Source organism: Musa acuminata, chromosome BXJ1-4 (assembly GCF_036884655.1).
Source record: "Musa acuminata AAA Group cultivar baxijiao chromosome BXJ1-4, Cavendish_Baxijiao_AAA, whole genome shotgun sequence".
Taxonomy (NCBI): Eukaryota; Viridiplantae; Streptophyta; class Magnoliopsida; order Zingiberales; family Musaceae; genus Musa; species Musa acuminata.
In genome coordinates this window covers 6,232,927-6,244,642 of record NC_088330.1, presented here as the reverse complement: position 1 = coordinate 6,244,642, position 11,716 = coordinate 6,232,927, and the positions used below count along the sequence as shown (strand labels likewise).

At 36.8% G+C, this 11,716-nt stretch overlaps 1 protein-coding gene across 1 annotated transcript; it reads right to left on the bottom strand.

The window, feature by feature from the left end:
- Window positions 1-2,397: 2,397 nt before the first annotated feature.
- LOC103981604 (monoterpene synthase 8, chloroplastic-like) lies at window positions 2,398-5,145 on the bottom strand. The gene is made up of 7 exons (XM_065180488.1): window positions 4,899-5,145; window positions 4,278-4,653; window positions 3,963-4,181; window positions 3,738-3,876; window positions 3,407-3,652; window positions 3,231-3,309; window positions 2,398-2,543 (listed from the first exon to the last, which is right to left on the bottom strand). The coding sequence occupies exons 1-7, from the start codon at window positions 5,143-5,145 to the stop codon at window positions 2,398-2,400; spliced, it is 1,452 nt and encodes a 483-aa protein (XP_065036560.1).
- Window positions 5,146-11,716: the final 6,571 nt, after the last annotated feature.

Here is an 11,716-nt window from a genome sequence, read left to right as displayed (position 1 = left end):
TAAACATGAACATCTATATTTATCGCATACGACATGACGTACTACCCACTGTCATCCATCACGTCATAACAATTAGCATCGCATTTCTCTCGAGCATCACATTGGCCGAATTGAGAATTGTGACTATGTCTATCGGATACGGCATGATGTACTACCAACTGCAATCCGTCAGATCGTACGAATTAACATGGCATTTGTCTTCGAGTCTCGTGTTAGCCAACTTGAGATCGTAAGAATTGTCGGCATTGTGGGCTGTACTTTAAGCACCGACGTCCTTCGTCTTCCAAGGAATGGAAACACAAATGACAGAGTTAAGCGAATCTACGGATACCACAAGTTATTTTATATTTCACGATAAAAGCTTATGGGCATACATAATGATTTTAAATTTATAGTCAGTTTTGTGATAAAATCTCACGAAAAAAATTAATATTATCAAGTGAATCTCTCCATCCTATAACCAATTGACATATAGAAAGGAAAGACCAACCAACATCACATTATACATGACATCGGAAAATGTTACAAAATTATTAGTTTAAGGATCAAATCTGACAATATGAAAGGATAAAAGATAAAGAAAGTCCACCTGTACGATCACCAACATGTGAAGCTTACGCTATTGTATTACAATCTTTTATTAATCTACCTTCATAAAATGGTTTTGGAAATAATATAGGGCGAATTTTCGAAAAAACCCTAAGTTTCATAATTTCTCAAATAGTACCCCAAGTTTGAAAAAAAAAACCATGGAGCATCCTTTTTTTTTTAATGACTACCTTGCCCTGGTTGACCACCACCCTCCATCGAATCCCTTGTCGCATCATCACCCCACCGGTTGCCCCCTCTATCAGGTCAATCTAGTGATGGAGGCATAGTGGCTCCCACCACATCTCGTTGGACTAGTAACATAGCAACCCTTGCCACCCTCACGCAAGCAAGGGCGCAAGCAACTTTGCATGGCACCTCCACAACCAACAATGATGGTGAGGGTCGAGGGTCCAAGGGGTTTGATGCAAGTTGCGTAGCCTCCTCATGCCCCTTCTTTACTGATGTGTTATGCTCGTGGCCCCTTCCCGTCGTCAACCACAGGCAAAGAAGCGAGGGTAGCTTACCCTCGTGACTAATGATGACAATAAAGGTGGGCAAACAGTTGGTATGGCCATGCACGATATGGAGGGGGGCCACTAATAGGGCATAGGCGCTAGTAGGGTTAGCGTAGGTTAGCGTAGGTGGAGGTATGGCTAGGGTTATAATAATTTCTTTTTCAAAATAATAAGAGTAAAATTATCTTTTCACGTTATTAGAAGTGCTTTGAGAGAAATTATGAAACTTATATATTTTTTCTAAGAATTTATCTAATAATATATTATTTTATTCTTAATTAGGCCATGCCACGTGGTTGTAGACAGTTGATCCATTAAATCAACCTTTTTAGGTGTTTGTCCATAGTAAAGTTAAGAGAAATTACACCATCAAGGGTTCAAGGGGTACGACGAAAGTTGAGGGAGGGGGGGGCGTGCGCAATTAGTGTGGCCATGCACAACATGGAGGGGGGACTCGCTTATAAGGTATAGGTGCCAGCAAGGTTGGCATAGGTGGAGGCATGGCTAGGGCTATAATGAAAAAAATTCAAAATAATAAGAGTAAAATTATCTTTACACGTTATTAGAGGTGCTTTTAGAGAAATTATGAAACTTATATGTTTTTTCTAAGAATTTATCGAATAATATATCATTTTATTCTTAATTAGGCCATGTTACGTGATTGTAGATAGATGATCCATTAAATCATCCTTTTTAGGTGCCCTGTCCATAGTAAAGTAGTTGAGAGAAATTAAAATTTCAATCTCAATGAGTAGCATAAAATAAAATATACTATAGGTTTTTTTTTCCTTTAATGTTTAATAAAGAAAGTTTTCTACTTTTAAAACGATGATACAGATCAATTATCATAACCAACAAACGAAAATTACACTATCAAATACCTTTTACAGAATAAACAGAGTGATCACACCTAAAGAAACTTGATCAAAGACTTGGACAAATCACCAGGAGAATTATAGCTTCACAATATTATCCTTAATTACATTGTTACAGAAGTATAGGTTCAATCAACAAAGACCTGATGCGATCCTCGATCACTCCATTGGGTTTTCCATATCCAACTCCATATTGGTATATGTATTGGGCCATTCGACGAATATTGCTGGTCACCATTTTCAGGCTTCCCCAGTTGAGAGCTTTCCATTTTCCTCTTCAAATCCTTCACATTAGTTTCGAGATCCAAGAACTTCTACAAGTCAGTTTGAAGCCTTTCGAAGACTCTTTTGGCCCATTCTTGTTCGTTGCCAAAGCTCTCTTCAGCATCTCTAACATGTCAACACTCGACTCCTCCTCAACCACCAGCTCTGGAGAAGGATACATGTCGTCCCCCTCTGTTGAACCCATCCAATGACGGAGGTGTAGTGGCTGCCACCACACCCAGCTGGACCAACGATAAAGTGACATTTGCCACCCTCACCTGACTATGAGATTCAAGGGCTATGATAGAAATTTTTAGAACCATGAGAGTAAAATCATCTTTTTATGTGCTTAGAGGTGCTCGGTGAGAAATTATGAAACTTATATACTTTTTCTAAGAAGTCATCAAATAATATATAGTTTTATTCTTAATTAGGCTGTGCCACGTGATTGTAGACGGTCGATCCATTAAATCAACCTTTTTAAGGTGCCTGTCAACATTAAAATTGAGAAAAATAAAAAACCCAATCTCAATGAGTAGCATAAAATAAAATATATTATAGGCTTTTTTTCCTTTAATGTTTCATAAAGAAAGATTTTCTACTTTTAAAGCGATGATACAGATCAATTATCACAATCAACACACTAGAATTACACCATCAATACCTTTTACAGAATAAAAAGAGCGATCATACCTAAAGAAACTTAATCAAAAGCTTGGACAAATCATGAGGAGGCTCATGGCTTCATGATATTATCCTTAATTCCATCGTTACAAAAGTATAGGTTCAATCAACAAAGACCTGATACGATCCTCAATCACTTGATCGGGTTTCCCATGTCCATCTCTGTATTGGTACATACATTGGGCCATTCGAGAGGCGTTAATGATCATCATTTTTAGGTTTTCCTCAAAAGGAGAAGTGAAACTTCGATCTCCGTTTATTGCTCTCCAATTCCCCCTAATCAATCGCCTGATATGCTCACGAGCTGCGTCCTCGGAAACACCGCTGTCATGCATGTGACACTGGATAGATTTGGGCACATCGCCTCTTCGAAGCTCGTCCTGTACAAGAACAACCAGTGCCGAGAGGAGAAACTGTGTGAACCCTTTATTGTGTTGATTCGATGAAGGAATGATAAATATGGCGCAATTCAAATACCTTGGAAGTACAGAAATCATCACAAAGTCGAAAGATCATTGATGACCATCTTGCAATCTCAGGACAGCTTTGGAAACCGTCCAAGGCCTCTCGAGTTACATCGTCACTGGTGCAATAAGCAAGAGTCAATGCCAGGGGACCCGCTATCGATACTAGTGCGTTCTCCAAGTACTCTTCAAGATTGGGTGTGTAGCCTTGGTGGTACCACCTTGCTTCCACCATGTATGCTTTGCATAGATCTGCCCACTGAATCCAAGGGTAGCACTGTTTATAAAGTGGAACTGCATGATTGACGATACACAAAAGAGGGGGGATGGGATCGATATGTTACTGCTTTTTTAAGGTGTGGAATTATATCCAGGCCCTTCTCTTTATTAACATTGTACGCGGTGACATTTGTAGTGTTGAAGAGGGCTAGAAAACATATCTTCATGTACTCTGGAAATTTGTCCATTGCATTAACATCCCATCTGCAGCATCCATCCGAGTAGATGTTATCACGAATCAAAGATTGTTGAAATAACATCTCCATGCATCACGTGGAGGAGTTCTTTACCTATCGACGGCATCCGTGAAAAGTTCGAGCTCATCCATCGTGCCGTAAACATCATACACATCATCTATTATTGTTATCAGGCAAATTGCCTGTGTCTGCGCCTCCCTGAATCTTGCAAACTGTGGCTCAAAAGCCCAGCCAACCGTCCAGAAATAGCTCTCCATCAACCTGTCCCTGGAAAATGGAAGCCTTTGCGCCAGGCCAAGATTGCTCCACCAACTGATCGATAGCCATAAGTTTGTGCTGAAGTTTGCTGGTTCATAAACGACGGCAGAATGTACAGGACATGATTCAAGTAAAGCAAGCTCAAAATACCTCGACACTTCTCTGAGTTCCCTCTGCTGTATGCTCTGAACCTTGTTGAAGTCCAACTTAGCCAATTCAAGTAGGACAGGGTTTATGTTAGCTTCCCTTTGGCATTCTTCTATGAACCACCTGGTCTGTAACCTCGGCATCCTCCAGTTCAATGGAAGCTCCAAGGCATGGGTTACGTGCTCCCTGAGATGAGGCTCAAGTGATCCCTCCATGAGGCTCTTGAGCTGTTTAGTTGTGAAGTTTATAGCTTCTTCCAGCACGTGCTCTCCTTCCTTTGCAAGATGGGAAGCCTCGTACAAGCTCACCAATCCTTCAGTCTGGTGGCGAAAGCTGGCTTTCAAGTTGCCCTTCTCATCCATAAATCGGTTGAATACACCTTCAGTCCATCCACATAATTTGTGCATGTTGGATTGTGACACCATGATAGAACAGAATAAACACAAAATTCCATTTTTATGTTAGGCTATTAACTTGGCATGATTTATGACTAATTGGACATATTTCTAGTTGTCTCAGTTTTATGAAAGTAATTGTTCTAGAAATATATGAGGTACATCAGCGACAATGTTGTATCAGTCGCCAAGGAAGGAGTAAAGCAGGATGGATATGTAGCTTAATCACCTTCAGAAACAGCAAACCCATGTTCTCTGAGAAGCCTGAACATAAGAGCCGTGGCATGAAGATTATCCTTCAGCAACATGCTCATCTCTTCCATGGAACCGTATATTGTCCATAAAGCATCCTTAGTATCCTCCTTAAAGTGATACGCCACCCCAAGCTGCTGCAGGTGATCGATCAGTTGAAGCTGCTCCTCAATTCCCTTCTTCATGTAGATCAGCTGTTTGACGTCCTCTGTCAGTTTGCCCATCCTTCTTGCGTTATCCTCCTCCACCTAATGAAAGATAGTCGGTAACCAGTTTGAACTATAGATAAAATTCAACCTTACGTATTGCATGCACGCCGACCTTGGTGTCAGTTCTTAGCGATTGTATGTATTCGTCACTCCACGAGCTCGGCTGGTAATCAGCCGATCGCCGAGGAGGAGGAGTCTGCACAGCACACCGGATTGGCAGTAGGAGGCATCGACGGGGTGAAGACTTCGAGGGGGCAGTCCGCGGATAGGCACCGATCAAGCTACAGCAGAAGGACGGAGCAGATGAGCAGAAAGCCATTTGGCTCGGTGGACAACACTCAGTAGAAGATCGGCGAATCTGATGGGCTTTGTAGTGGCGGTGTTGGCGTTGGATTTATAGTGCCAGAGGCGGTGAAAACAGGATGGATTCAGTAACGAGGCTCTCGTGCCTATCGACCACCCTAAAACGAGATTCACAAGCAGAATGGTAAGCGGCCACCAAATGTAATTCCAAGTGTCCAAAAATATATCTGGCATCATAGTGAAAGAAGCCACTTTAAAAAATAGTTAATTCAAGGAGTTGATTTGATTAAATTCGACACCATTAGGACAAGCCCATGGCCTCGATCCTTTAGCGTTCCGATTTAACTTATTGGTGTGTGCTGTACGTTAACTATTCAAGTCCATCCAGAAGGAACTGAAACACTAGTTACACATATGAGTGGATCTCTCCATCATATAACCAACATCACACTATACATGATATCAGAAAATGTTACAAGAATCATTAGGTGAAGGATCACATCTGACAATAGTAAAGGATAACAGATAAGAACGTCCACCAGTATGATCACCAACATATGAAGCTTACGCTATTGTACTACAATCTATTATTAATCTCGCATTCAGAAAATGATAAGGAGAGGCCACTTGTATGATCACCAATATGTGAAGCCTGTGCTATTGTACTTCATTTTTTTCGAATTAATAATTATGATAATAGTGTGTGCTTGTGCGCTCTGAAACGTATGGGATGGTAAGTTTGGATGTGAACGAAACTTGACTTACTATTATTTTATCTCGATTTAATCTCATGTCAAATGGATAACATGGTATATTTGATAATTGATCACAAAAAATTGGTAAGAGACAAAGGTAATATTTTTCTTGATCTTAGTAATGAAAAGCAAGTATGCATTTAGATGTTTATTATGTTCTTGATATAAAAAATAATATTTTAAACTTAGGTTAGTTGCTTGAAAAAAGATATGATATTAAAATAACATATTATCTATTCATGATAAGAACAAGGCTTTAATCACTCATGTGAAAATGACTAAGAATATGATGTTGCTTCTACAATTGGATATAATAAAATAAATTATTTAAATACTAGTATTGTGGATGATTCTATACTATGACATCTTACATATGAGCACTTAATTTTGATACCTTGAATTTGAAACTTTTGGAGAAGAATAACATGGCAATAAGTTTGCTAAAGATTGTGCATCCAACCTATTTTCATACCTTCATAAATGATTATAGGGTAAAACATGGGTTTATTTGTTAACAGAGAAGATAGAAGTGTTTAATACATTCAAAAGAGCTTAAGAACTTGGTTGAGATAGAAAGTGGATATAAGCTAAAATAGTTAAGAATAGATAGAGGAAGTGAATACATATCAAATGAATTTGAAAGTTATTATAGAAAGAAAAGGAGTATTCTTAATATGATTAGAAGTATGTTTAAATAAAGAAAGACTCCTAAATAATTTTGGGAAGATATTGTTATTTTTATAGTTTATCTATTAAATAAGTTTCTGATAAAAAAATTGATAATTTTAGACTTGAAGAGGCATAGAGTTTGTAGAAGCCAAGAGTTGACCGCCTAAGAATCTTCAGATGTGTTGCTTATGCTAGAGTATCAGAAGAAAGAAGGATAAAACTTGTGGACAAATATCATAAATATATTTTATTAGGTTATGATGAGAATTATAGAGTTAGAATGTCAAATTATATAATTCTATCACTAAGAAAGTTATAATGTCAAGAGATATACAAGTGACAATACAACCCATAACACATGATTCAAGTAGTCAAATTATAAGACGATTCAAAAGATATATGATGTAACCCGAAGAATTGATACTAATAATAATAAGTTATTTTATTTTACCTTTGAAAAAGCTTATAATGAAGAAAATTGAAGAAATGTTATGAATGAAGAGATGCATGCCACTAACAATACTTGATGACTTTCTACACTTCTCGAGAGACACAAGGAGAGGTAGAGAAACATAAAAGTTGAATGGTGGCAAAAGGATATAAGCAATAATTTAGAATCGATTAGGAAGAGATACTTGCACCAGTAGCTCGAATAGAGATAGTAATATCTCTTTAGCTACTCAAATGATTGTAAGTCTTTCAAATTTATGCCAAGTTAGCATTTCTCAATGGATATCTTCAAGAGGAGGTTTATGTGCAACAATTCTCTTTTCATAATCTATGGAGAAGAAGATAAGTCAAATCATGACGTTACTAAATGGTCCAGGAAAGGAAAAGGGTTACCCCATTTTTTATTATATATGATATGTTCCTAATTGAATTAAATCTTAATATGGATTAATTTAATATTATATTAATTATATATATAGATATAATTATTAATTATATATATAGATATAATTATTTTATTGGGCCAATCCTACTTACATTTTATCCAAAAGAAAAAGAATAAAAAAAGTAGTTGAAATTGTATATTTCGAAATTCCCGTGAGAAATATATTATCAGTTTAAATCAAAAAGTGATTCTCACCTATCTATAGTTACTAATTATTATTTGTAGTTACTGACCAATTATTATTTAATTATTATTTATAATTACTGACGAACCAAAATAAAAAAGTTTTGATCTTTTATAACAAAACAAAATATCCAATTACTGACATTGGTAACCGACTCAAAGCAATTTGACCAACCAAAATAGTAGTCGGTAATCGTTCTTGAATCAAAGGGTTTATCTTTATCTATTTTGATTTGAGTCGAATTCATAACTGTTTGAATTGTGTAATCTCCGGTTAAAGTAATTTGATTATAATTCAATTTGTGATGAGGTAACCGACTTAAAGCAATTTGATTATAATTCAATTCGTGACGATCATAAGTAGAAAGCTCATATTCTTCAGTCATGGATAAACAGTTTGTTGCACAATACTCAACACAGTTATCACAAAATATACAGACCCCGAAATCAATACTATAATTAAGCAATTGTTTCTTTTTCACATCTCTTTCCAATCTCCAATCAACAATAGATAGATCTATTAGGCATACACGAACACATACTTCGCAAGCAATATATTTATCAAATTCAAAGTGAATTCGACCACCGAAACGTTATGACGTAATTGATTTCTCGTAAGCATATTGAATAGTTATAGGTAAATGGTTTATGTGGGATAAGGTAATTATGAAACTTTGACCAATATACCTTGCGGCATTATTTGTTGACCATGATTCATGAACCTAGTTACCATGGGAAACATATTATAGATATCCATAAATAAATTGATGTTTATTTCTCTTGTTTGAAAGAGGTTATGAATCTAGAATATCGTTAGTTATTTATAGTGAAACAAGTTGGGAAGAAGTTGTCAATAATAGATTACCCAAAGAAATAGGAAAAAGAAATTTCCATCCAAGATTTAATAGCTGGTCCATTCTCAACCTAGGTAAAGTCCATCTTGTTGTGATAGAAATGAACAGAAACATAATACGATATGTGGTCGGTGGTATTCGTCATTTCTTAGTGATTGGATGTATTCGTCACTCCATGAGCTTGGCTGGTAATTAGCCGATCGCCGATGAGGAGTCTGCGCAGCACACCGGATATGTGGTCGGAGGCACGGACGGGGTGAAGCATTAGAGGGCGCGGTCCACCGGTGGACACCGATCAATTTGCAGGAGGAGGTCGGAGCGAAAGTCATTTGGCTCAGTGGACAATGTTGGGCTGACAGCCCATATTCAGCCCATGTGGACTTTATCAACCCACAGCCCACACCCTCTCTTAACCTAACCCTACAGAGGTATGAAAAAAAATGTTATAGATGAAAGAATTCTTACAAGAATTGGAGCTGAAATAGAAAAATTATATGGTACATTGTGACAGCCAAAGTGTCATCCATTTGTGTAAGAACCTAATGTTTTATTCCAAGTCAAAGCATATATATGTCAGATACCACTGGATTCAAAATGTATTTGAAGAGAAGCAGTTGCAGCTTCAGAAAATTCACATAGATGACAACGGAGCAGACATGTTGACAGTAACTTTATCAAAAGAAAGATAAGAGATATGCCGACAGCTGGTCGGCATGGCTTCACATTGAGGAGTCATGGGACAGCACCCCCTCTTAACCTAACCCTAGATCAATATAAGGGGGTGTGGTGGCTACGTTTTTAGACGAAGGTGGCTGCATTTTTTGGCAGAAAAGGGCAGCAACGTGGTGATCTTCGCTGCAGCAAAGAGGAGAAGAAAAAGGCAAAAAAATAAAAGAAAAAAATGGAAGAAAATAAAGACAATGCAAAAAGACTATTCTCAATCATCTAGCAGTGTTCTCATCTCAGGTTAGATCAAATCTACAGTAGACTCTTGCTGTGATTACTTGGGGAGGTTTTAGATATCGTGGATAGTGACGTGATCCTTGTATCCCAGTTGTTCTTTTGTGATTGTTGCTAGAGTTTAGGACAAGAGATTGAGATTTGTATATTCATTATTCTCATAGTAGATTATCTCTAGTTTGCCCCGCGATTTTTACCCTTCATATTGAAGGGGTTTTCCACATATATCTTTGTGTTCTATTTGATTGTGATTTTATTTAATTTTACTGCATATCATGACCTACTAGTATTTGTTCATATACAAAGATTATTTTGCTTTATATCCCCATCAGACAACACTCGATAGAAGATGGAGAATCTGATTGGTTTGTTGCGATGTTCGTGTTGGAGATGGATGGATTTATTAACGCTGGAGTAAGTGAGAAGAGAATTGAGTAACGAGGTTCTCGTACAGTTCGACCTTCACAAAACGAGATTCACAAGCAGACTGCTGTGCGGCCAGCCATATCTACGCCACCTCCACATCAACGTGTTCCAAACAAATGTAGAAACTTAGTAAACGAAGAAAAAGTAACAAAACAGAAAAGAATATATATATATATATATATATATATATATATATATATATATATATATATATATATATATATATATAATCTCGACAAGTTCATAATTTAAACAATAATTATGTCCAATATTATGCTCGATGAGTCGGCAGGCATGCCGCGTGAATGCTTCTTCACCTACTTTTATCTTCTTTCCTCTTCTCCGCTTTTCTCAACGTTGTCACCGGCCATTTGCAATGACGGCAATGATGTCACTTGAAGAAGTAATTAACTGGAGGAGTTGATTTAATCAACTTCGACATCATCGGGACAAGCCCATGCCTGGACGTTTAGTTCAGTCATTTAGTCTTGATTTTGAGTTATAGTTCCAAATAATCTTCAGAGGCATGAACCGAAGTTGAATAAAAAGGAATTTGTAATCATTATTAGTGCGTTCGGAAGTGATTAGAATTCGGCTGCAACTCTCACGTTCGGATTGATAAGTGACAACAATTTGGTTCAGTTATAAACATTGAATTTTATATGTTACAGCTAAAATTATTTTAAATTGTTTGGGGTCCAATTTGACGGGAGAACGTTTATATCGTGCATGTTGAAAGCTTTTGTCACGTGGACATTGCGTGCCAGTATATATATATATATATATATATATATATATATATATATATATATATATATATATATATATATATATATATATATATATATATATATATATATATATATATATATATATAACATGACAGTACGACCATCTGGCATCCATTGGATTTATCCAAATTGACCGAATTGAGAATTGTGACTAAAGAATTGTCGGTATTGTGGGCTGTACATTAAGAGAGTAAATAAGTGCAGCACCTCTCAGCTGGAACCCCTCAAGTCTTTTATCTTCGAAGGAATGGAAACAAAGTGACGGAGATGAGTGAATCTACAAATACCATAAGTCATTTTATATTTCACCAATAACTTATGGACATCGATAAAGATTTTAAACTGATAGCATGTTTTGCGATTATATATATATATATATATATATATATAAAATGGAGATAAGTTCATATATAACTAGAGCAACAATTATGTTCAATACGATGCTCGATGAGTTGGCATGTCGTATAAATGCCCAGCTTTCTTCAATTTTGTTTCTATCTGCTCCTTTCCTCTGATCGTTAACACCGGCCATTTACAAGTGCGGCAAGTGATGTCACTCAAAGTAGTTCAATCGTGGAGTTGATTTGATCAACTTGGCCCGTGTCAACAATTCAGCCGCAACTCTCACATTCGGATTAATAAGTGACAACAATTTGGTTCAGTTAGATACAACTGAATTTATATTTTACAACTAAATTTAATTTATATTGTTTGGGGACCAATTTGACGGAATCAATTGGGTCGAAAAAA

Excerpts from the sequence above, each read along its gene's own strand:
- LOC103981604 (XM_065180488.1), bottom strand. The coding sequence starts at position 5,145 with ATGGGCAAACTGACAGAGGACGTCAAACAGCTGATCTACATGAAGAAG. Across the intron at positions 4,182-4,277 it reads GAACTCAGAGAAGTGTCGAG|TTGGTGGAGCAATCTTGGCC; the intron begins GTATTTTGAGCT and ends GCTATCGATCAG. Across the intron at positions 3,877-3,962 it reads TTCACGGATGCCGTCGATAG|ATGGGATGTTAATGCAATGG; the intron begins GTAAAGAACTCC and ends TGGATGCTGCAG.